The sequence below is a fragment of the Triturus cristatus genome, chromosome 9 (genome assembly GCF_964204655.1).
Source record: "Triturus cristatus chromosome 9, aTriCri1.1, whole genome shotgun sequence".
Lineage (NCBI taxonomy): Eukaryota > Metazoa > Chordata > Amphibia > Caudata > Salamandridae > Triturus > Triturus cristatus.
In genome coordinates this window covers 233,886,180-233,911,266 of record NC_140592.1, presented here as the reverse complement: position 1 = coordinate 233,911,266, position 25,087 = coordinate 233,886,180, and the positions used below count along the sequence as shown (strand labels likewise).

Below are 25,087 nucleotides of genomic sequence, written 5' to 3'. Positions count from 1 at the left end.
ACTCAGAATGAGCGTTCCCCCTCTCTTTTTGTGGGGTGGCACCTGCTTGTGATAATTATCATCGTTGGTTCGACATAGATAGCTGGGAGAGAGGAGAGAAAAGAGACGGTACATAGACAAACATGTAACATAAACATATTAGATGGTGTCCAGTCATGTCTTGTTGGTTCACAGACATCTGGCAAAGACTATCTGGTCATTAAAAAATTATTAAAACGAACAACAAATAATATCACTGTCAGGAGCCATCATTTGTTTCAAGGTCATTGCACCTCTCATGTACTTTATCAACATCTTATATACTGTAATATAATTGCCCTAGCCACATTCCCCTTGTATGTTAGTATCGCTTCTGTGAGGTGGCACTATTCGTAGTTATGTGAGAAAGCCATGTAGATAATAGACAGATAACGGCATAGTCTTACCTACTTCTTCTAGTAATCGAACTTCATAGGCTAGCGCACTGTGACACGCACCGTTACGGACTGTCAGTATCAAGAGGGAACGGGGAAGAAAGAGGAGGCATGTTTAAAAGCCGAGGTCATTGTTAGCATGAGTCCCGGTTCCGTTGTTATTACCTTCAGTAGGTAGACAGAACTACTTACGGTTTCACCGGGTCGCTTCTCGCTGCACCTGCCCTCGACCATGCGTGCCTGAATGGTGGCCACACGGTTGAGCAGCATCCATCATGTAGATTCCATCCTGTTGCCTAACTTCCGGTTGTCTGACTTCCGGTGGGCGTGTCCTCTGCCATTGCGCATGTCCAGATGCCATATTGGAGTGGGAAACAGTGTTACAACTCCAAAAAAGGTTTGGGTTTTGCTACAAATAAGATTTGGGATGATAAATATAATGAAGATTTGATAGTGGTGTGGTTAGCCCGTGACATGATCTTCATACAAGCAAGTGTGTCATCAAGGTACTAAAATGAAGGATTATAATAGTTAAAGTCATTAGAAGCTACAAGTAATAATGGAAATAGATGGAGATTATTTAGTCTAACATAGAGGTACGGAGAGGCGCTAATTGTTAAACCGCACCAGACATAGCCCTCTGTAGATATGTCATTGGGTTATACATATGGTTGGTCCCCCATACCCATCTCCTGACTACGAGTGGTAGATTCATAGGGGTTGTCTAACTTCCAAGAACCTTGTGTTTCTGGGTTGTCGGAGGGACAAGGTATATATAGATATATGTGTAAATATGTACATAGGATCACTCTCAGGAGGGTCTGGTAGAGAGATGTGTCATCTTTATCTCAGTGAGTGTTTTAGGGCTGACATTATGTAGTCCAGTACAGATTTAAAAAAGATACGAGTTGTAGGGTTCATCTTGTCAACCCCAAGGTTTTATGTGCATAACCTTTTCTGACACAATGGAGTCACAGGTAGTTCAGGCAGGTTATAATTTGATGCAGGGGATATCTTCATTTAGTTGCTTCTTGCATGTCTGGAGGCGGTGTACCCATCGGTGGTACTCTATGTAGGATTCGCCTCTATGATAGTCCAATTTATGTCATCTGCAGAATGTTTAGCTTCGGTAAAGTGACTGCACATCCTGGTGGCGATGCGTCCGCATCGGCTAGTGCTTTTGTCTTCACCTATCCGAACTTTGACAGGTCTGGTGGTCATATCTATGTACAGGAGTTTGAGTGGGCATATTATAAGGTATGCACAATTTTTGGTGTTACAGTTCGTGTGCTGTCTTTGTGTCCAAATGAAGGTGCCCAGAACTAATATCTTGGTAGTTTTGGTGGATGGACAAGCATTGCATGTACCACATGGGTGACCGGAAGGAGGTCCCACAAGGTATTCTCTTTAAGATTTCTCTTGGGTCGTGGTCTGGTGTGTACTAGCTGGTCTCTCAGATTTTCGGTTCTCTTAAACGCGAATCTAGGCCGTGCCATGTTCAGGTTGTCTGTGTTCAGAATTTTCCACTGCTTTGGTATAATATTTCTGATTTTGTTTGACAGAGTGGTAAAGGTGGTGACAAACGTTATCACATCCTCATTAGGGAGTGAGTTATTTTCCAGGAGGGCATCTTGATTATTATTACGTGCCCTTTTCTTGGCTTGTTTTATCATGTTGCTCTGATAGTTTTTAACTTCCAGGTTGCTAGTCAAAGCTGCCGCTTGGGAATCGTAATCCTTTAGAGAGCTGCAGTTCCTCCAAAGTCTAAGAAATTGGCCGTAGGGCAGATTTTCTCAGAGGGCTTTCCGGTGGTGGCTATCAAATGGAAGAAGGCTGTTGAAGTCTGTGTACTTTTTATAGGTTTTGGTGTGTAGATGCCCTTGGTTGATGGAGATCAGTAGGTCTAGGAAGGGAAATTCCTTGTCAGATAGTGATTTTGTGAAGTGTAGATATGGACCCAGGGTGTTTATCCGATCATTGAATCTCTGGCAGCTCTCTTCTGTTCCTTTCCAGAAGATGAGAATATCATCAAAGTAGCGTTTCCATATAAGGATGTTATCTTGGAAAGGATTTGACTCGGTGAAGATATGTTGGGATTTAAAATGTGCCATGTATAAGCAAGCCAGACTTGCAGCAAACGTACTCCCCATGGAAGTACCCTGTATTTGATGGTACAGGTTAATTTTGTACATAAAGAAATGATTTTTTAGGGCTAAGGTGATACAGTCCATGATGAAATTCACTGGGGATGTGGTTGGAATTCTCGTTGTTCGTAGTAAGCTGTGTATCACTTCGATGGTAGCATCTTGGGGGATGTTTGTGTAGAGAGCTTCCACATCCAGGGTCATCAGGAAGTTGCTTTCTTCTGTGTTGTTGTATTTGTGATAAGGTAAGTACATCCCTGGTATCTTTGAGGAAGGAGGGGATGGCTTGGACCAATGGACGTAGAAAGTAGTCACAGAAGTGGCTGAAAGGTTCCAGCAGGGATTCGATTCCTGAAACAATATGGCGTCCTGGTGGTGGATATGTGCCCTTATGTATCTTAGGTAACACATAGAAGTACGGTGTCCTGGGAGATGTATTAACTAGGAAACCGGCCTCCTGTTTCGAGATGCATCCTTGTGTTTCAGCCTCTTTCACAGTGATTTTTAGGTCTCGCCTAGCGCTGCCGCGCGAATGCGCTGCCATCGCTTTGCGAGGCATGCAGTATACACTATAGTGTGGAAGCTTTGTGGTAGCTCCGCCCACTCTCCGGCCCATCTTCTTCATTGGCAAAGGTTCTAAATGCTGCCTTCCGATTGGTTTTAAGCTTGTTAGTCCCTCCCCATAACAGCCATTTGTGTCCTTCCACAGCTACTGGCCTCTTCACAGCACAGACTACTTTCTTCCTGTGCCCCCCTCCCGCAGTCTGACGCCTTCTCGCCGCCACCCCCTCGTGCCTCGTCGCCCGCACACATTGCTATTTGTAATGCAGTAGGTCTCCAGTAAATGCGAGTCCTATTGCATTGCCAATGCTTGTTGGTATTACTCTAATCTGTTTTACGCAGTGCTTTAGGGTCACAACATTATATAACCTACCCTGTAGATGAGACAATATCCGCGGTTCAGCAATTAGACGAAAGAAAATGTATGCTCTCCGGCTTTCCCTTATTCGCCATGCCAATGTCAATGCCGACAGAGCCCACAAGACAATCAAACTGTCCATCTCAGAACCATCATTTCAATGTACGCTGCAGAATATGAAAATTCTCTATTTCCATGCATGTGGGCTAAGTAAAATTCAGCAATCCAACACACTTAAGAACTGATTTCAGATATTTTCAATTGTGCGCCCCAGGGAGTATTGTCCTCTTGTTCGGATCACGATATTGCTTCAAGAGGAAAGGTTTATCCATTCGTTAAAAAGAGAGGCTTAAGTGTTTTTTACACTGGAAAATAAACATCCGTGATTTAATTTAAAAAAAATATGAGATTTAAGTACTCAAACATTCCTTGCTGAGTACAAACGTATCCCCTACCTCTCCTGGCCCGACCAGTCTCCTGTATGTGACGATCTCTTGGGGCTCCCAGACATTTCCCAGGTCACAGCACGGGCAAGAAGATGTACTCTGCAGGAGGAAGAGAGGCTCTGCTGCAGGTTGAACCGTGCGCAGCTTGTTCTAAAACCCACGGCAAAGCAAATATGCAGTAATTATGTTTTAAAATGACTTAAAAGGTTTCTCTTTGCTACAGAGTACATGCAGTTCTCTTAGTTTATTGACTCATTCAAGTAAATGAATTGTGTAGCTGTGGTGCGCCAGATCCCTGGACTGCTCACGTCACTGGTGTTACATTTTGAAATAATACAGCCTGCTGTGACCGCTGTGTGTATTTCCCAGCCTCTCCTGAGGCTTGCCCAGCACCATGCTGTCATGACACTGCTAACTGCGCCAGCCGGAGTCCGTGAGTCAGCTGACTCTAGTTAATGTACGCTATAGGCCTGAGGCAGCTGGGCTCTGTGTTAGGGCCTCTCACACCCTGTTAGGTGGTTCTGCATTTTTAACGCAAGTGCTTGCTCCTTTTAGTGTTAATTCTTAGCGGAGTCATGTGACCTGCTTTCTATCTGTCTGCTTTTTTTTTTTCCTAGTGGTGACATCTGAGGCTAATATTAGTAGTTACTTCACAAGTCTTACTTTCCTGCTTACAGCATTCGCTTATGAATAAGGTGGCCCCTGCAGTGACAGCTTTACCGACTTAGTTCACCCCACTCCAAGTGGAAAACCTTTTCCCATCACATTAATATTTTGCATGGCCTCGTCTTGGACAACAAACACCACCTGGTAAAAGTGATTTACTTTAATCTCCTTGTTTTACCATGCAATTTTTCTTTTCTTTTTGTCTAATTGGCATTGCTTCAGCCTTTTTATTCTTATTAGTCAATACATTATGCCAACCAAAATTCACTAATTTTATTATATGATTAGCATTGTACAAGAGAAGCAATAAAATAGCAATAGAATAAAACACATACTTCCTATCACTTTTATGAAATATTTATGTAAACAAGACTTGGTGTCAAGAACAGAAGTATGGGCATGGTCTTCAATGCTATGTCATGTGAAGTGATGCTCGCCCTCTTTCATATCTGCCAAGGTTTCAGATTGCTATGTATGATATTTTGATAATTTCGTTGTAATTATGACTCAGCCACCTCATGAATTTGCAGCAGTTTTAAGATCTTAGAGTTTCTCATTGCTCAAATGGGTCAGATTTCAGATGTTTATGTTTCCCTCATCTGTTATTGGTTGATTTTGCTGGCGAGAAAAGTGTCACTCATAGTAGTTCTAATGGCACTCATAATTACACCGAAATTTTGAAAATGTCACACATAGCAATCTAAAACCTTGGCAGCTATGCTCTCGGGTAATTTCCGCGTTTCCTGTCTCGTGCTTCAGCTGCTCAGTGTTTCTCCCACCGGGACACCAGAGCAGTAAACCCCAAGCCCTGCAGCGCAAAAGGAACTTCACTTCCATTACAGTCCATTAAAGAAGCAAGTTGGTCAGAGCACGAGCCAGAAGCACCTTCACACACTGTGTGCGGTAGCCTGCAAGTGGAATGTGAATAGGAAAGCACTGCGCCCCAGTGGGATGAGTGCTGTGTGCATCGTCGAAGGAAAGTATTTTCCAGATGTGTCAGTGCTTAATTTGTCAAATAATGAGTACTGGTGCCCAAAGCTCTGCTCGGAAGCCCTATTAAATAAATGTTGGCGGGCCGCATACCAGGGCTCTCTAGAATTGAAACCACCCCAGGGCTCTTTAATCCAGTACCTGACACCCTTGGCCCGTTTATTCCTCTTGCTGGTTCCTGCTGTCTCCCTTTGTGAAGGTACTTAAGTCTTTCTCATCCTCCTTCTTTCCCCTTTGTGTGTTTAGGTCGAGCATTCGAGATCTTTTGTATATACTTTAGTATATACTTATTATATACTTATATGTGTATGTACTATGTGGGCTCTGGAGATCAGCCCTAGGACTTGTCTGCTTCCGCTTAAGGACTTTTTTTCTGTTCAACTGCCTCTATTTGTCTTGATAGAAAACGACCAGCAGAGGTCAGTATAATACCAGAATCACTTTAGCATGCTCTAGATTCCAGTCCAGAGAAATTGTCTTCCACGAGCACCTGTAGACAAAAATTATTTTTTCAAATCTTGTATTTTCAGTGATATGACCACCGAAGGCCCTGATTTTATATTAAAAACAGAGCTTTGGACTATACCATTTCCCACTGAAAGGCAATATTTCTCTCCATGTGTTCCCATACCTGGCGTGTCACACAGTTTGGTACTTACTCTCCCTCCATTTTAAAGAACAGTAGATGTTCAGCACCCAGGCTAATGTGCTGCATGGCGAAATACATATAGGTTCCCAAAGGCGAGACCGATTGCATTGCAAATGCTTGTTATCTGTGTTAGCAGTGATTCAGTGAGGTCTGCTTCCAATTTCTTATAGTACCTTGCAGGCCAACTGGCGTAGGCATTCTTGATCATAGTCAGTTGTGTTCATGAGGACTGTAGCACCCTCTTTGTCAGCTGGTTTTATAACAATCGTCTGATCTTCTTTCAGTGTAGATAATGCTCCCCTCAATCTTAGTGATAGGTTGTTATAGGGTTTTGAAGGTCCCAGTTTGTTTCTCTTCCTTCAGCACAGCTTTTTCGAATGTGAGGATTTCACTGGGTATCATGGCAGCTGTGGGGGTGAATTTCGATGGTGTTCTAAATCCCGTGTATTCTTTCTCAGGTCTGGCTCTCTCTTGGAAATAAGATCGGAGTCGTATTTTCCTGAAGAGTTGGTGTAATTCCCCAGTCAATTTGAACCTTTAGGGTTTGGTACAAAGCCTAAGCCTTTCTGAACTACAGTTATTTTGTCACTTAAAAGTGTTCTGGCAGAGATTTTTGATGATCAGATTTTTTTGGGTTGTCTGGCTCCTGGTCAGCCACTGTGTCTCGGCGTCCTGCCATGGACTTGTTTTTAATTGCCTCTTCTTCTTCCTCTGCCTCTGCCCTTGCTCCAAAAAGGTGGGGGAGTCGGAGGTTGGAAGAAATGTTGGAATCCTTGTTGCGGTCTGGCAAAGCCTGGGTACCACATGGGTGTAGGGGCAGGGAATGGAGGGTTATGGTATCCATGGAGAAAAAAGAAACAAAAGTCTCTATAATCTGATATCAGGAGGGCAAAACACCTCACCGTGGACCAAGTGTCTATGTAAGTATGTCGCTAATCTAACATAAGTATGAGACAAGTGTCTATGTAAGAGAACACCTGATCTAGCATGAGGAATATCCAGCACAGAAAAAATTCTTTGAAATATATAAAAGAGGAATTTATTAAAATAAAAGTATATTTATAAACATACAGAGTAAATCACTTATTCATTCAATGGACATAATAACACTCCTCCCAAAGGAGGTTACAATCTAAATATATCACACAAATAGATTAAAAACTTTAAAAACAGTTGACGCAGCGTTTTGGTGACACCTTGATATTTTCACCTTCTACAGGACTAAAAAAGTGTTCAACAGATCTAAATGGCAAAAATACTTAGTTTAGACAATATACATTCCACAAGCTAGTCATAATGCACATTACAATTAAATATTTATACTAACATTCCATAATATATAAATCTTTTATAACAGAAATTAGACACTTGTTCTAAGTACACATTATGCTATACTGTCTATATGCATTGACATCTATTTCCTGACACTTGGTCCCTAACATTTCATTAAAAACTGTGACATTGTGATGTGTCACAGTTTTTCACATACATTCTGGGTTCATTGTTGTACTGTGTTCAATGGTCATATACTTGTCCTGTTTTATGTTAGAAAAATCTGCTGATTTTTTACTTAGTTGTTTTAAAACCAGTATTGTGTCAGATACACCAGTAACTTTAAAATGACCAAAGTGCTATCAGGGTCAACTCAGATTGTATTTTAATTTACAATCATTATTATCTCTGTCTCTAGTCTAAGGTTTCTTCATACTAACACTCAGTAATATACTTATTCAAGGGCTAACTTGTTCGGTAGCTGGATTAATTCTGTAGCGTTACCCTCTGAGTTATTATTAGACTATATGTGATTATGCAGTACCTTATAGTGAGTTGGATTATGTTCCGATGACATAATCTGTGGTGCCTTTTGTCCCACCGAGAGGCCACAATGATAGAGCCTACAGATAAGAAGAGGTAATCATTGTTTCCATATCTCTTATCATAGATCTATATCCACAGATTATGTCTGGCCAAACTAGATGTCCAAGCTCCAACCCGCTGCCTGCGGTGACATGTCTGCATCCGCTGTACATAGCACAATGTAATGTCCTAGGGCCCAGGGCCCTCATGCATACAACAAGACCACAGGGACACACACAAACATAATGTTGAACTGGCTACGGCACATGCGCCCGGCCCCTTTATTGGCAGGGCCACATGTACAGTGACGCCTGGTCTGGATGTGTGTGGGGTGAGTGTAAGCCAGCACGCACGGAGTGCTTGGTGCTGGCAACTACTTGAACAGTTGACACCAGTGAAACGGGAACTGGACACACCTGCATAACAGAGTCAACTGCTGAGCAACATGGAGGGAGCCAGAGAAAGTCCAGAGGACACACAACATGCAAACAGAAGTGTCAGTGAGTTGCAGTGCACTGTGGTTGGGGCACTAGAGATGAGCGCACTCATGTGAAGAAAAAGTCTCGGTTTGTGTCCCTTCGAGATATTCCGGATGCAGATGCATTGTGGTGTGTGAGACCTGCATCAGCTTCCTCAACAACGTCCCAGGTCTCAAACACTAATTGAGATGACATTGCTGCGCAGCCTCTTCACAGCACAAAACACAATCAGTAATGGCCGATGGCTTGCGGGGCACTGAGTCAGTGACACCTGGAGTGCTGAGCAGGGTATCAGTCTGATGATGGCATCCACGACAGGTGTTTTGCAACTCCGTAGGTTTGTCAGGACCACCGTTTCGACTCTTGCAGATGAAAGTTGGAGATTGTCCTGGCGGAGGTGGCGTGTGCCTCCTGCGGTGATGTGACGTCCGGGCAGGTCAGGACTCGATTTGATGTGTGAGCCCTGGTGGTCCGCATATGAGGCCAGAGGCAGCGGACAGCGCAGGGCCACATGCCCATGGCGTCGATGACCCCAGGACCACCGTCACAGAGGTCATCCAATATACATTCAGACAGGGTCCCTGACATGAGCTTCACAGAGTTAGTGGCCCCGGATGCACAGCGGCTGGCACAGGCACCCTGTCACGGGACAGTGACTTGCAGTGCAGTCAGATGGGCCATGCGACCTGAGCGAGTCCTCATCAATGTCCGAGGTGTATGTTGCGGAGTGTTGCAGAGGACAGTGGAAAGTGTCCTCCAGAGCATGAGGCAAAAGGTCTGATGTTATCCGGAAGTAGCAAATGGTGAGGTGGAATTCCACAGCCTCGTTTTCGCAACGAAGTCAGTATCACCACCATGATGGCGACGACAAGTCCATGGACTCAGTCGCCCCCAAAGTCCAACCAGAAAGTGACCATGGGTCTCGGGGAATAGGCATCTTGGCACCAGGGCTAAAAAGGGATGTAGTCTGCGATGAGGCCTGTACAATGACATGAAGTCTTCCATAAACAAATCGAGGCTGAATTCGAAGGTGTGTGTGACCTATTCGACCACAGTGTAGGCCGGGAGCCGCGGTCAGCAAGGGCCCACAGCCAGCTGTCATTGGCTCGCGATGTATAGAGTTAGTGGCAACAGGGCAGTTGTCAGTAGTGTTCGATCACCTCCGTGACGATGATCCTATTCCCTCCGGGCTGCAACGCGTCATCCTCTCACGCCTCTCATTGCATGCGTAGATATGTAATCTGCCGTTCAACAATCGATGTTCAGTTCCAGTTCTGTGACCTACTCGTGCACAGCATAGGCCGAGGGCAATAGTCCGCGAAGGCCCACAGACACTTGTGGTTGTGATGCTATGCAGAGTTGGTGGCACCACGTCGAAGGGAGTACACTGATGTAAACTCTGCAATGAACATATGTACTCTGCCATGGTATAATCAAGACTCAGTTCCAAATGTGTGACCTACTTGACCGTAGTGTAGGCCGGAGGCGGCAGTAGAGTATGTCAACGAGAAAGGTCTAAAGCGGGCCTGTGTCGTGGAGGCTGTGATAGTCTGAGAGGCTGCCAAGGACGCAGCACTCGGGCTTGGAGCTTGCGCAGGCACGTGGTGGGCCCTCCATGACACACGCCGGTGTCGGAAGGTGATCAGTGTGGCCTGGATGCGCAGGGGCGGGCCTGACATCTTCGGGATCCAGCCGGTAACTCCGCTCACGAGGACCGCGTCGGCCTCATGGCATGGTGAGAGGCGCCACCTTGGCAGAGACATTGGGCTTTCCGTAAGAGGGCCACATCCAGGGATACTGGCTTTTTATTCACACCTCTATGCTGTCCTGGCGTACACCGGGCCATCCCACTCCCTTCACGCTTATGGGGGGGACGTTACAGGCAACATTTCCGTGAACTCCCCCACTGGCTGGGGTGACATGGTTGCGTCCACTGTCCACTACACTCCATACACCAGCGGTGTATGTCGCCATGGATATGGGTGTGTTCCGCATGCTGCAGTCTGTCCAGCACATCTCCGCTACTCTTGGCATTGTGTACTTTCCCATTCATGGGTCACTTGCCTCCTCCACACATGCCTGGTTGCCACCCCTCCCCACATTTGGCTATTGTGTGGCTGGGGTGCCATGCCATTGATGGCTCATGCGCAGGGCTTGCCCAGGTTACCATTGTGAGTTGTTCTGTCGTTTCTGGTGGGTGGGCATGTTGTTTTGCATGTTGGTTGTGATTTTATGTTGTGTGCATTGCCAGTATTGTGAGTTGCATGGTTGTGGAGTTCAGGTGGGGGGGGGGGGGTCCATTTTGTACTTGCCAAGGGAGTGTGCATTTCCCTTGGTGCCATGTGTGCTGTGGATTACCCCCAACACATGTGTGCATCCAGCTGTGGCGCATGGTCCTTGCTTAGTCTCCAGCGAATCCTGTGCATTATGTTGGACATATGGGGACTGGGGTACCAGGCTGATGTGGATGTCCAGGACAGGTGTGAGGGACTGGGATGAGGCAGGCTGTGTGACTCCTCCGACTGTGGCAAGTGTTGGTTGGGGGTACCAGGGGCCAACAGGTGCAGGACTGCCAGCAGCTTTGTGTGGGGTGGGATGTTGGTTGTCCGCTGTGTTGGTGCCGTCGGCCAGTTGGTCATGATGCGTGCGATGGTTGTCGTTTTGAGCCTGTATTGGGCAATGACATTGTCAGGTATTGGGTCTGTGAGGGTGGTGTGTTTCCTGGGGGTCCGCTGTCTTTGTCAGCGCTGCCTGGGTGGTGGTCCGGGGGGGGGTGTTCTGGGTGCTGTATGGGGTCCTTGGCTGGTGGCGGTGGGTGTTGTGGCCCTCTTGGGTGTTCGTGCCGCATGACCAGTGGCTCCATGGCATCAGCTGCCCTTCTGATGTGGCTGTGGGCTGTGCTCATTTTTGTGGTGCAGGCTGCGGTCTGACTTAGCACCAGGTCAGAGCAGGTGTGATTTTCCTGCTGCTAAGCGCTTTATCGCATGTTTTGTGTTCTTATCGCAGTTCTGGCTGTTCGTCGTGAATGTTGTGGAGTGGTGTTGTCGCAGCTTTTGTCACGGGAACGCCTACTCTACATCTTATTAGCGATAGTTACGGGGGTCATCCGTGGCAATGTTTTTTGCGGCTGCTATCGCAGGTAAACTGGTGCTGTGGGCTGTTAACACCAGCTTGTGAATGGCACGATAAATTTATCGCAACTTTGGCTGCGATAAAGTGCCGTTAAGTCTGCGATAGTTCCTTGTGAATATGCCCCTTAGTGTCTTACCAGGAACAATTGTCCTACATATATCATGCATATGTGTGATTCCAATACATATGCAGTCGAAATGCACACAAGTATCGATATATTTGGTAATAGTACTAACCACTGTTAAAAGATCCCTGCCCCTACACCGCCAGCCCAGTGGTCAACTCATGATACAGTGGTCTTTGTACCGCCTGCGCCGTGGGTGGCTGGAGGGGGCGGACGTGGTCCTAGGGCGGTCGAACCGCCAAACAACTAATAAGGCTGAAATATTTTGCCACTTACTAGAGCGTCCACACTGCTGCCTACAACATATGGGCTCTGAGCTCTTGCAGGCTTTGCCCCGGCTACCTGATTGGTTCCCTGCTCTAGGTCAGTGCCTGAAGCAGGAACCACTAAAAATAAACACCATCTGGCAATAAAGTGCAACGGCGATGATAGAGCTATTTAAAAGCTCAGTTTAAAACTGAAAAAGTTGTGCAATAAGTCAGTGCAAAAACAAAGTCTAAAGATAAAATATTGTCACTTACTTGCGCATAGTTCGGTTAATGGTGGCTAGACTTCAGCTGTTGAGAATTGGCGGAGTGTAGTTGGTTAGCTGCACATGGTGGGATAGAGGAGGATGGGGAATGTGAAAAGAAGGTGGGAAAGGACATGAAGTAAAGGTGAAAGCCACATCTTCATTCTCAAGGAAGTCGAGGAGAATCTTAACCGGTTTAGGCTACACAGGAGTACAAGTGAGGAGACAGAGCTTATTGATGTGAGATAGGTTAGATTAGGTAGGCTACGTGTGTGATAAAGAATATCCACAGCGAAGAGATGGGATGATAAGAAAAAGGGGGGTTTGGAAAGTAGGGTTGGTATAGAAGCATAATTAAATACTAGGGGTGAGTGAATTTGTGAAGGTTTCCATTCATCACCTGTGTAACTTTTTATTTTTAACTTTGCAGTGCTTGTGAATGTAGGAATCTGGCTCTGTATATACTATACCAAAGTGAGGTATAGTGTGCACAGAGTCCAGTGGATCCCCAAAGGTAGGCAGAGGTCAAATTAGATAGCACCTCACTCTCTATTTGTGGTAGTGTGGTCGAGCAGTAAGGCAGTATCAGAGTACAGTGTTAAGCATTTGTTGTACACACTCAGTCAGCAAATGAATTCACACACTCAAAGACTGAACTTCAGACCAATTGTTTTTGTATAAAAATATTCTTTTAGTTATTTTATTTTCTAGAACCAAGCAAGCCTGGCACAGGTAAGCAATAAATATTTTACAGTAGAAATGCCATTGAAATACAGTTTGAATGATAATTGTATATGCACTTTGGTTTGATTTACAGTATGGATGCAGAGAAATGCAATACTTAGTAAATGCAGCACATAGACTTGAATAGGCTTTTTAGTAAAATAGCAGGTAAGTAACTTTTGAGATTACTAGGCTTACACAGAGTAGTATACCTAAATACTTCTCTGGGACATTTCCTGAAAACAGGTAAGTAAAATCGTCTTTGTTGGATTATGCAATTTTAAACAATTGCTTTAGTTTCTCAAACTCCACAATTAAAAACTTTTCACAGAAAAACAGTCATTGTTATCCTATGGAGGAAAATAGTGTTATCGGTTTTGAGGTAAGTATTTGGTAGTGGGAGTTGAGGTTCAGGGGGTAGACTCAGGGGTCCCCCAGGGTCAAGGATGCGCTCTAGTTACACCCTCAGCGACACTAGGGCGGCCGGGTGCAGAGTGCTGAGGTCCAGTGTTATCCAATGGGCGATAGGGGGCCTCCGGTTAGTGGCTGTTGGCAAGCAGGCCACTTGGTTGTGGGAGCAAAGCTCCTGTACTTTAGCTCAGGGCAAATGGAGGAACAAAGTAGCACCAAAGGTGCACCCTCAGCGGCACTAGGGTGGCCGGGTGCAAGGTGATGTTTCGATGTCGGGCGCCCTGTTGTTTTCAATGGGGAACCTCCGGTTTGTAAAGGCACTACAGGCTTGGGGACGAAGGTCTTCTGGGTGCGACCACCACTTCGAGAGGTAAGTTGGGAAGTTAGGGGTTGGTTAGGCACCGTCGGTTTGGGCACACAAGGCATGGGGCGTCGGGTGCAGGGGTGCCTTGTAGGGTCGGATCTTCTTACCAGCTCCTGGTCGCGGTTGGGGGACCTTCTGGATTTAGACTGCAGGTGTCGACAGGAGGCTTGAGGCAGGTCAGGGGTTGCCAGATCTTGGGTCAGGATCGCCGGGGTGACATCCTCGTGGTGTTTGCCCACTCGAGCTCGGGCCATGGACGGTGGGTGCAGAGTGGTGCAGATTTGCGGATTCCGGCCAAGGCCAGAGTTTGCAGATGAACAAATCCGGTGTTCACGGGAGACAAAGTCTTTGTGGTTGAAGGCAGGCAGGTCCTCCGGGGTTTTCGAGGTTGCTGGCTGCAGGACACACTGGGATTTTGCAGGAGCATGTTCGAGGTGGAGACAGGTGGCTAGGGCTGGGGGCAAGTCAATGGGCATCTTCCTCTTGTTAGCTGCTACATGACTGTTCGGTCCTTCTTCTTCTTCTTCTTCTTGTAGTTTCTTCTTGTCTGAGGAAGCAAGGTTCAGGGGTGCCCCTAAATACTAGATTTAGGGGCGTTACAGGTAGGTAAAAGGCCGGGACCAATGGGTCCCTTCCCTGGGGTGGGTGTACCCCCTATTATGCCACCCTCCAGTGGGAGGGGGGCATGAGCCTGTCCCTGGTTGGCTGAGTCCCCCCATCATCAAGATGGCGTGGGCTGAGGGGTGAAGTTGGCAGAGGTGGGCACACCTCTCTTCCTCACTTGTTTTTCCCGCCGGTTCTCCCGCCCAAAGTGGGGGTCAGAACTAGTGGGGACGAGTTGCTGAAAGCAGCAAGTGGCCTGGGGAAGCTCACAAAGGTGGCAAGCCTTTGAAGCTTCCCCTTCGTGAACCCTGCCCATCCTGGGGGAGAAGGCTTGGCACCTCGTCCCAGGATGTGCATTGTTTCAGGCCCCAGAGAGCAGCAGGCTCTCGGCTCAGGGGTCCAGAAACATGTCTGATGGTGGCAGCTGAAAGAAGCCACTCAGCCTGGACACTAGTGGTGGGTTAGTTTTCAGGGGGCATCTCTAAGATGCCCTCTGTGTGCATGTTGCATTAAATCCCACACTGGCATCAGTGTGGGTTTAATGTGCTGAGAAGTTTGATACCAAACTTCTCAGTTTTCAGTGTAGCCATTATGGTACTGTGGAGTTTGTAATGACAAACTCCCAGCACCATATACTCTTAGTGGCAGCTCTGCACAATGTCTAAGAATGGACTTAGACATTGTAGGGGTACAGGTCTCATGCACCTGTACCCTCACCACTGGTATAGTGCACCCAGTTAGAGGGGTGACAGACCTATGCCAGGGCAGAGGGTTGTAGGCATGGCACACATCTGCCATGTTGACTCTTTACTTTGGTCTTCACCAAAACACGCAGCCTGCAAAGGCAGTGTGTGAGTGTAGTGGTACAGGACCTCTAAGGGTGGCACAATAAGTGCTGCAGCCCTGAGAGGCCTTCTATGGTCACAGTGCCCTGGGTACCTGTGGTACCATTAACCAGGGGCTGACCTGTGGCCAGAGATGCCAATTGGGTATAGACTTCAATGCAGTTTTAGGGAAAGAACATAGGCCATGGGTACCTGATTAGCAGGAGCCCAGGGCACACTCAGTCAAAGCACATCAGCAATTCAGCAAAAATTGAGGGCAACCATGCAGAAAGAGGGAACTTTCTCACAGTGAAAGTTTAATAAAAACCAATAACAGTGTACCGGGTCTGGTGACTCAGTGGACTAATGCGTCTACTGTAGGGACCTGTGTTGACCTCATGGTCACAGGTTCAAATCCCAGTGTGTCCACTCAGCCTTACATCCTTCTGTGGTCGATAAAATAAGTACTATTGAGTTGGATAACAGTAAACATCTGTTATTCAGCGCCAGGATACCCTCTGGGTGAGCGTGCGCTTTACAAAAAAATATGTTATGTTACGTCTGCTAAAATTAGATTTGAGGGCGGTGGGGTTTCTAGAAAAGTGTGATAGCTAAAAAGCTTCGTAGCTCGCTACTTAAATTTTCATATTGATGGTTGTCTCAGCATAGTTAACATACATTTGTCCTTGCAAATAGCAATTGAAACATTTTGCAGCCAGCTCTAAGATTATGTCCTTTTTCAGCATAAGGGGATCTATGGCCCCCCACATTGATCAGGACATTGAGTGGAAGTGATAAAATGAAGTTAGGCAGCTCTGCCGGTTTTCTCCCTTGCACAGTTCTCCCTTTAGATGCTTCCATTACATGTAAGCCGAGGGTGATCCTCTCCGCAAGCCGGTTTTATCTGCTAATTTGTTGTGGGCTCAACAAAGTAAGTGGTTTATAAAATAGCATTTACCATAATTTGATGTGAAGCATTTATTTCTGCTTTCTTACTCTGAATAGCCCTGTCATATTCCTTTATGCTGGACGTTAGACACATTAGTGAGGTTCAAATAATAAATGTGTGAATTGAAGTTTTTGATTTATAAAGTGTGACTCTCTACCGAAAAACAGTGCCCTTAATATAGAAGTTGGTCCAGGGAGTGGTGGTGGCGGAGGAAGGCCCTTTTCTATTTAAAAAAAATGCTGGGCTGCAAAATTATTGGGAATTGTTCTGACTCCATATATGGTTTCAAACTCTGGAGGTCGACTACTGTGGGGAAAGTGAATAATTTGGCCGACACAGATACTTATTTGGCAAAAAGCAGTATGTAAAAAAAAGAAAGAACTCATGCACTCGAAAAAGAGCAACAAAGGTAGATGAGAGAAAACTTTATAAACACAGGTAAACTAAAAACCCAACCTAAATCAAACAACCAATCTTCTAAAACATGACCGTTTTGGGGACCTTTTCGAGAGTAACAGAACAGGTTTTTATCAATTAATGACTGCCAAAGTTTTTAGCGAAATAAATTGCGATTAAATTCAAATGTATTAGAATTGGAATAGAGCTCACATATCTTTTTATGGGCTGTTGAGTATGGTACATCATAATTAAAAAACAATGCGAACCACTAAATAACATTTCACGGCATAGATCGGGGAGTGCAACTGGAAAAAACACAGACCTTTCTGTCTATTGTTTAATCTCTTCTTTTATGCTTAATATATCAATAATGCCCGCTGCCATGGGCTATAACAGTTGTTGAATGCCCTGCACTTAAGGTATAGGTCCGAGCTGTGGATGAGGAACTTTAACAACTGATAAAGCCCGAGGCAGAAAGTCTAGAATGCTTTTAGAGCATTCCACCAAACGATGATAGAATGCTCTAAATTAAAGAGGGAGAAACAAAAACATGACTTTGGAATGTTGAAGGAGATGTCGTTACTGACCCCCTGCCACCCCATTGTCTTCAGTGGAGAGCAGAACATTCCAGTATCTAAGTGTCTTTATTTATTGAGGCTCTAGCTGTCCACGTCATCAATGGACTGTTCTAATTGGGCTCCATCTAAAAACTTGACATCTTGCTTTTGTACCAGTTTGTTTTTTTATTAATAAAAAAACAGCAAAATAACTATTTTGGAGAGCATTGCTCTGGCATCTTCCAACCCCAGCCCTAGAAATATAAATGTCTTCCAAGTTCTGCCATGGGATATGATGAAGTGTAATCCATTCTCCATGCACCTGTGTGCATGTCCTTCAGCTCGAAGACAGTGCGTTCCTGCCACATAAATGGATTTCATTCTTGTAAATGGTCCTTTCATGATCTTTACACCACATAGTGTACCTCACCAGGGATCTGACTGCCACTTTATTCCTTTTGTATTCTGCAGACATTGATGAATGTCAAACTGGCGTACACCGCTGTGGAGAGGGACAGGTTTGTCACAATCTTCCAGGAACGTACCACTGTGACTGCCAGAGGGGGTATCAAGCGGATGCGTTCAGCAGGATATGCATTGGTAAGTAAGACAGGAGGGTGGGTTGGATGATTGGTGGGAGATCTCTGATTGATGATCTGTTAAACCAAATACGATTTAGCTGTCTTATTTAATGTCTAGGGTTTTTTCCTTTTCCAGCTGCTAAATGAGGAAGCACTTGTAAAGCACGTTTTTTTCATGACCAATCATATTTCCAGTACCTTCCATATTCCTCTCTGTCATAATTGAGCTGATCCCACAGATTTTGATACATTGACGCTTTCTAATTTAGTCCATCAATTCCCTTCAGACAATTTACCTTGCTTTCCCCAGGTGTGCCAAATTCATCTTCCTGAAGGTCACAGGGGTATTCGACGTAGCAACGCATGACAAGCCAAATATATGTTATTAAGTTATATCAGCACTGTACCCCAATTAAAGTAAACGCTCAGAAGATATGAAATCCTTGGCTCTGCGGTTTTGCACTGTACACATCAATCTACGACACCGTCAGAATATCCTACCATCTCTCTCTCTGTTGCAATCCATTCTTTTCACAGTGAATGCATTTTGCTTGTTTTGCTGACAGATATAAATGAATGTTGGAATTATCCAGGACAGCTCTGTCAACACACCTGTGAGAATACCCCAGGGTCCTACCGCTGCTCATGTTCTTCCGGCTTTCGGTTAGCCTTCGACGGGAAACATTGTGAAGGTACTGTTCTTTATTTACCTGCTTTGGCTTGTCATTGATACAGATCCAATGTTAGGGAAGTGGTTAGCATGCCTATTCAGCGCAAGGGTAGAGGGTCTTACACTACTCGGGTCTACCATCATTGGGGGGCTATTATCCAATCATGTTGGATTGTGTATTATGGCTAATATAAAATCAGGTGATACTTTTGGCTCATCCTTTCGTGTGTAGGTGTTTTGTTCACTTAGCCAATAGAAACAAGACAAGTGACACTAATTGAATCCCTTGTGACTCTTTTGCAAGCGACAAGCCATTCAGCGTTGGGATTTGAGCAACACTTGGCCCCATTGGAGTTGGTACTCAAAGAACTATGAATCATCAAAATGTATTCACCCTTGCTTCAATGTGTTTCATATCCTTTTTGTCGGGGTACCTCTGTTTGGCACATTTCACCAAAGGCATGTGTGCACATCCTGTAAATTGCCCGGGGATCTCTCCTGCCCGGGGTGCAGTGGTAAAGATCCACTTTGTGTGTGTAGGTAGTTTACATTTTCAAGAAGTTGTTTTAATCCAGTTCATTATATTATGGTTATCATATTATGTTGTCTTCCTGTGTGTTTCGCATGAGTGGTCCTTCATCGGAAGAGTTCTTTCATCGCTTTACTTTAAAGAACGAGTTTTGCTTGCCTTTGTCAGCATTTCCTTCATCTCCCCGCTGTTTATAGAGCTGAGTCAAATCAAATGGGGGGAAATTGTATAGAAGTGTATACTGCCTGTGTCCAGGACACACCTGGAGGACATTGGGCCACCTTGCTCTCAGCCTAGACCTCCTGAGTACTTCATTTGACTATTGCCATTAAAATAACATTAGGCATCTAAGCGTTGCACAGTATACTATCAGTAACGCTGGATTAGACCATGTGTGTTTTTCAAAAGGTTGTAAATTGGGGCAGAGGAGAATATCTTCTGGCAAGTCATTCCACAGAGAAACCACTAGGGGATAGTTTCTCCCTCATCCTTGGAATAATGGATTTGATTTAGACAATGGTCATAATTCTCTTTCCAGCGGGTATGGGAGACATTTATTTTGTTTTTAAAATGCACACTGCTTTGTGCACAAATGTCAGAGACCTAAACTAAGCACCTTCTTGCATAAGCAACCAAAACATACCTTCCCAAACAAGAGATGCACGCTAGCTGGAGAGTGTCACTCTTAACAGCCCTGGTTTTGTATCTGTAGTAATACTACACAGAGAAAATGTCAGTTAAAACATACCACTTTAAACAAACAAAACCACTCAAATTCACCAGGTATACCTATTTCTGGTAACTATAAGTTGTGCCCTAAGGTAACTATAACTTGCGCCCTTGCCATGCACTGCTAATTACCGCATATATAACTTCACTTGTGGCATGTTTTATGACATCATTAATATCATCGCAACATTGCAATGACATCAGGGATGACAAAACTGCATGGCAGAGGGTGCAAGCTATCTTAGGATACAAGTTAGTTAACGGCTCTGCTTGTGTCACTACATCACTTGGTGTTAATTCTATCATGATTACCCCCTGAACCAAATCTGTAGCAAGAAGCAACAAAACATGAGCAATATATGAGTAGCATTCTTATTACTGAGACTTATTCCTCATTTTCTCACCAGAAACTAAATATAAACTAATACACAGAAATAAAAGAGAGCAATGTAATTACCACTGCTGGACATTAGTGGTCTATTCATTTCAAAGATATTTTAATAAGTGGCCACATTGTCTGCCTAGAGTAATCCTTAATCTAATCATGCTGTTAGTGGTTAGTGTTTGTTTAAAATAAAAACATAATTAAGAAGCTTATTGAACAGAGACTGACTACCACTTTCATTCAGTAATCCTGGAGAGATTATGTTAGTTACATCTACCACCCCAATAGAAATTGTATTATAGTCAGTCAGTCAAAGATCTTTATACAGCTAAATTAGCCATATAAGAGCAGTAAAAAACATTTGAATTACATAAATATACATAGCAAAATTAATCTTTGACAAAATCAAAACACAGGAATCATTTTTTTTACAATGTTACGAAGCTGAACTGCAGAGGAAATAAACCTACAAATCATAAAACAAATGAATTCATTATTTAGGAGAAGTAAATGGCGTAGCGCAGGTTGCAACGTTCTAATATTTAAAAATCTTAATAATGGTTTAAAAAAGGTACGTCTCGGGCCAGAATAAAATTACAACAAAAAAAACACGAAATATAAAGTGCTCTGTGCAGAAAGGGAATCACATGGACACATTTCTAGCTTAGTATCACAGTATACATCACATAGATACGACACCAGGAGATGAGCAATACCCATTCTGAATTCTAATCAGGTAAAACATCTTGGCCTGATTAAAATAGAAGGAGAGATACGGTTCGATTTTTGGGGAGCTAACTAATAGTGAGTGTTCTACAACCCTTTTTTTTGCCTCCTCTTTACTATCTGTTACTTGCTTCCAGTAAAAGAGAAAATCCTTTTTCAGATAATTTTTTGCTGAAACAGTCCTCCAAACTCAGCTTCCCTAGTTGTTCATGTATATAAGATAACCAGGGATTTTTTTTTACAGAGACAGAGTCTAGTTTCAAACAATCTAAAATTATATCACGGTTCAGGACTTGTTCCTTTTATTTGTATTATATAATTGCCCCAACCCGCGGGAAGCCGATATGGTGGTTGGGAGACACTTTGCCCCTCTAAAATTTCATCTGGGTGGGGCAAAACTGAGAACACATCATGGTTGGCCTGCGCCTGCCAGCATCTTCAGGTGCGACCGAGTTAAAATACCCAGATTTGCTGGGATTAGCCGCCAATCAAAAAATCATAGATTCAGGGGAGGGGGTGTGTGGGATGTGACCCACCCTAAAGAAATGCATTCTTGGCTTGGAAGTTGGGTCTGGGGGCTCTGAGTCGGGTTCCTGTGTCTGATTTTCTCGTCTTACACTAAGAATAAAATACATACCAGTGACCTTTGTTGTAAAACAGGAGAGAGAGAGGAACGGAGATATACATCTGCCGGCTGAATTTCAGAATGTGAAACCAAATAACCAGGGATCAATACCACTTTTCCTGCTTGTCTCAATTGTGAGAACATAGGCAAACATTTTATTTTACAGAGCCTCCCTTTTCTTTTTTTTCACATATGAGAGCATTTTTAAACACTTGAGTTCAGGATGTGCGTTGTACAAGCACCTATCATGTTTGATTTAAAAGACTATAATGTTGCTCCATTTATAATAAGAATTTGGGAAATGTTTTGGCTTTACATAACTACAGACTTGCCTCTTAGTTCTCTATTGGCATTGTTGTTGAGGGTAAGCCAATAATGTTTCTAAGTTCATGTTTAAGAACTGTCACTTTTAATAAACGTCTATCTATGTAGTGATATAATCTGATGTACTAAGGTGAAAAGCTTCCACATGTTAAAGAAATACACTTTTTTGAATTTTAAAGAGACTGTATCATATTTCTGTTGCAGGATATACATGCCAAACGTTTGCATGGCTTGGCTCGTGCTTGAACTCCTAGAGTCAAGCCAGACCCTTGACTTGGCTCTGGTTCAGCTCGCCCTATTAATTTACAGGCGCACCCACCTCTATTTGCATCTTGGGCTTAGTACATGGGACCGTCAATCACTTGATAAAATGTAAATGGTGAGGACTGGAAACCTGGAGCTCTGCCTACATGCACAGATTTGACAACTCTGCAAGAAGGTTTTTTGTAGCAGCATGAAGAAGAGTATGTACAGTTAAAATACATTTAAAATAAGTGATCCCAGGGGACTCCAGGCTGTTGTGTTGTATGTGACCGTAGTCATGAGTTTCAAGAAAAAGCTACCATACCCAGTTGGGATGGGCAGGGGTGTAGCTTTTTGTTTTGGGTGTGTCACCGTCCAAATGCATTGTTTACTTGGTAGTTACGTCTGGGGCCCTGAGTCATATTTGCTGTCTGTGTCCGTTTTCCTGTGGTTTTCAATTCGCTAAGAACTTTTAACTTGTTAATTTTTTGGGGAGCAGAAACTTAAATGTATAAAGTTTTTTTATCAAAAAAATAATACATTTGCACATATAGCAGTACTCCTTGAATGGGATCATACTTACAATTTTTTTAATTCACATACATTGGCAATAGTAGTTTTGGAAAGCTGTGCCAGTTTCAGGTTTCCAGGCAAATTACTGGCAACCCAACAATAAAAGGTGATAGGATGAATGCTTGTAGTTAGACCAACCAGTGGCAATCGCTCAGAGTAGCATTCTAACCCATCGTCTTTTGTCCACTGTGCCTCTCTAGACAGGAAACCACCTAATTGAAATTAGTACCGACCCTGTTTCTCGTGAAAACCATTCGTTCTGAACCTTGGTCATTTTACCCCTTCACCCTGCAAACAGCTGCTTTTTTAGTTGGGGAATTTGAGATTCACAGGCCCGAACCACATTGACTAAGTTCTGCCCCTTCCCATGTAATATAATTTGTTTCCCATCTTGAATGTTGTATCCTCTGAAATGGACTCTCGTGTGGTGCTGCCAAAGGAGTTTGAGGCAAAAACGCCATTGCTCCAGGGCAGCAGTTTTTATAAGGCAGCCCTTAAATCTATTAAGGGTATCGATCTCAGAAATGAATTTCCTGATCGCAGTTGTGTATATAGCTTCAGTTGATATATATGCTATCTTGCCAACTCATTGTCCCTGTTTATTTAAAACATACTCATTAGCCATATGGTAAACAGTAGGTGACTTGTGGTTTTGAAATGAAACAAAATAATGACCAAATGGCATTATATAAAAATACAAAAGAACACATTTTTGCACGATTGACAAAATATGATTTTCCTATTTCAGGATGTTTTGTAAGTTGTTGTGACTATGGCAAAAAACACATTTTTATGAATTCTGAAACTGAAGTTCTTTGTGTTCAGAAGTGCAGTTAGCCACATGTGCTCTCAAATAGTTTAGAAAGTTAGATTGTCTTTCGCATGAAGCTAGTAGTAGTGTTTCTCATTCCTTCAGTTTGAGATATCAATATGCAATTTGAGATGTGTCATATCATTAGCGAAGTCCTTGATGACATTCCTGAAGCTTATTTAAAAACAATATTTTATTTAATCTTGACTTGTATCTTTAATACTGGCTTTGATTTCTTTGATATTCTCGTGGGCGTGTTGGAAAGTAATGCACGTCTAAAGAGATGGTAAATGTTTATTTACGTGAATACCACAGCAGCAAGAAAGAAAATAAATGTATTTGAAATTATAGCAATCCAGATACTGAAATAATGGGACTGATCCTGCAAGTTTTTGCTTCAGTTTTTATTACTCAATGTACTATGACACACTACATCCTAACTTTTCTATCCACACCTTAACACCTCCCAGCAGATTATGCATATCCTGTTCAGAGCCCGCTCACACACTACATCTCCCCCTTTGTTAAATAAAAAGTACAGACAGCATTATCACATACAGTGGCGTAGCTTGATCAGTAAGATTTGATGGGTGAAATTCAGACTTTATGACAATTAGGCTTGCACATAATGTTTCAATGCATGAGAAGGGTCTAAAGGGTAATGGAAAAGGAAAGGAATGCGGATTAGTAAGAGTACTAAGAGAGAAAACACAATATTTTGTAAAATAACCAATAATTTGAGGACTTTAAAAATAGAGTGTGTGTACACTTTTGCCTATATGTATGTAAACATCAGTGAAATTCGACAGACATCTCTCGATACCTGACAGAAAGCATCTGCACCCAACTACATACAAGAAAATATATTTGTAATGGGGATGTAACACCCCAAACACCCCCCTGAGGCTACGCTCCTGATCACATAGTTCCTCAATGAATCGCCGAGGCGCTCACACTGGTCTGCCAGATCATGTGAGTTGAGGTGCACCTTGGGCACCGATGACATAGGCTCAGATGCTTGACCTGGACATTTAGGCGGGGTTGCCTCACTCGTGACCTCAGGAGTTGACGAAAATCAAGGTAGGTGTTTAAAGTGTGACGAGTCCTGTTTGATGGACTTTCCAGGATGATGCTCTATCACCATGTGTCCTTTGCACGTTACAACCCTCGAAGGGTCGACAGCAAATGGAGTGTCCGTTTTCCTCTTCCAGTTCAGTATGACCAGTACTCCTTCGTCGAAAACTGTATCCTGGGCGAGTTGACGGTGATTGGCATTTATTTTAATTTTGCACATTTTAGTAGAGTCTGTGACGCGAACTTTATCGGCATTCATCGATCCGTCCTATGTTCTTTGTGGTCGTTTGGGTGCAATGGCTCTCCCAAATAGCAAGGTTGCAGGACTTTCACCAGGTGTGGATTGAGAAGTTGATTGATGGGCACAAAGGGCTCGACACAATGCTTGGGTTAGTACAGTTCTTTCCATCGATGCTCGTTAACTTACCCTTTTGAGGGTCTCCATGAATCATTCAACAATACCATTGGCTTGGGGCCAGAGTTGTACTTTTTTTATGCTTGACATTGAGTAGAACAAGAAACTCATTGAATTATTTTCTACTGAAGAGCCATTATCAGATTTGAGAATAGTGGGTATGCCCCATGCTGCCAAGTTGTCATCAAGCTGCTCAATGACTTTCTCATGGGTTGTCGATGATAAGTATTCCACCAAAGGAA

The 25,087-nt window shown here is 43.9% G+C and overlaps 1 protein-coding gene across 2 annotated transcripts in view; it reads left to right on the top strand.

Moving 5' to 3' along the window:
* FBLN2 (fibulin 2) overlaps positions 1–25,087 on the top strand; it is a 630,642-nt gene that overhangs the window by 547,590 nt on the left and 57,965 nt on the right. For both annotated transcript variants that reach the window (XM_085624813.1, XM_085624812.1), the window contains 2 exons: positions 17,632–17,760; positions 18,308–18,433. In XM_085624813.1, the coding sequence (XP_085480939.1) occupies positions 17,632–17,760; positions 18,308–18,433 (255 nt within the window). The remainder of the gene's footprint in view (positions 1–17,631; positions 17,761–18,307; positions 18,434–25,087) is intronic.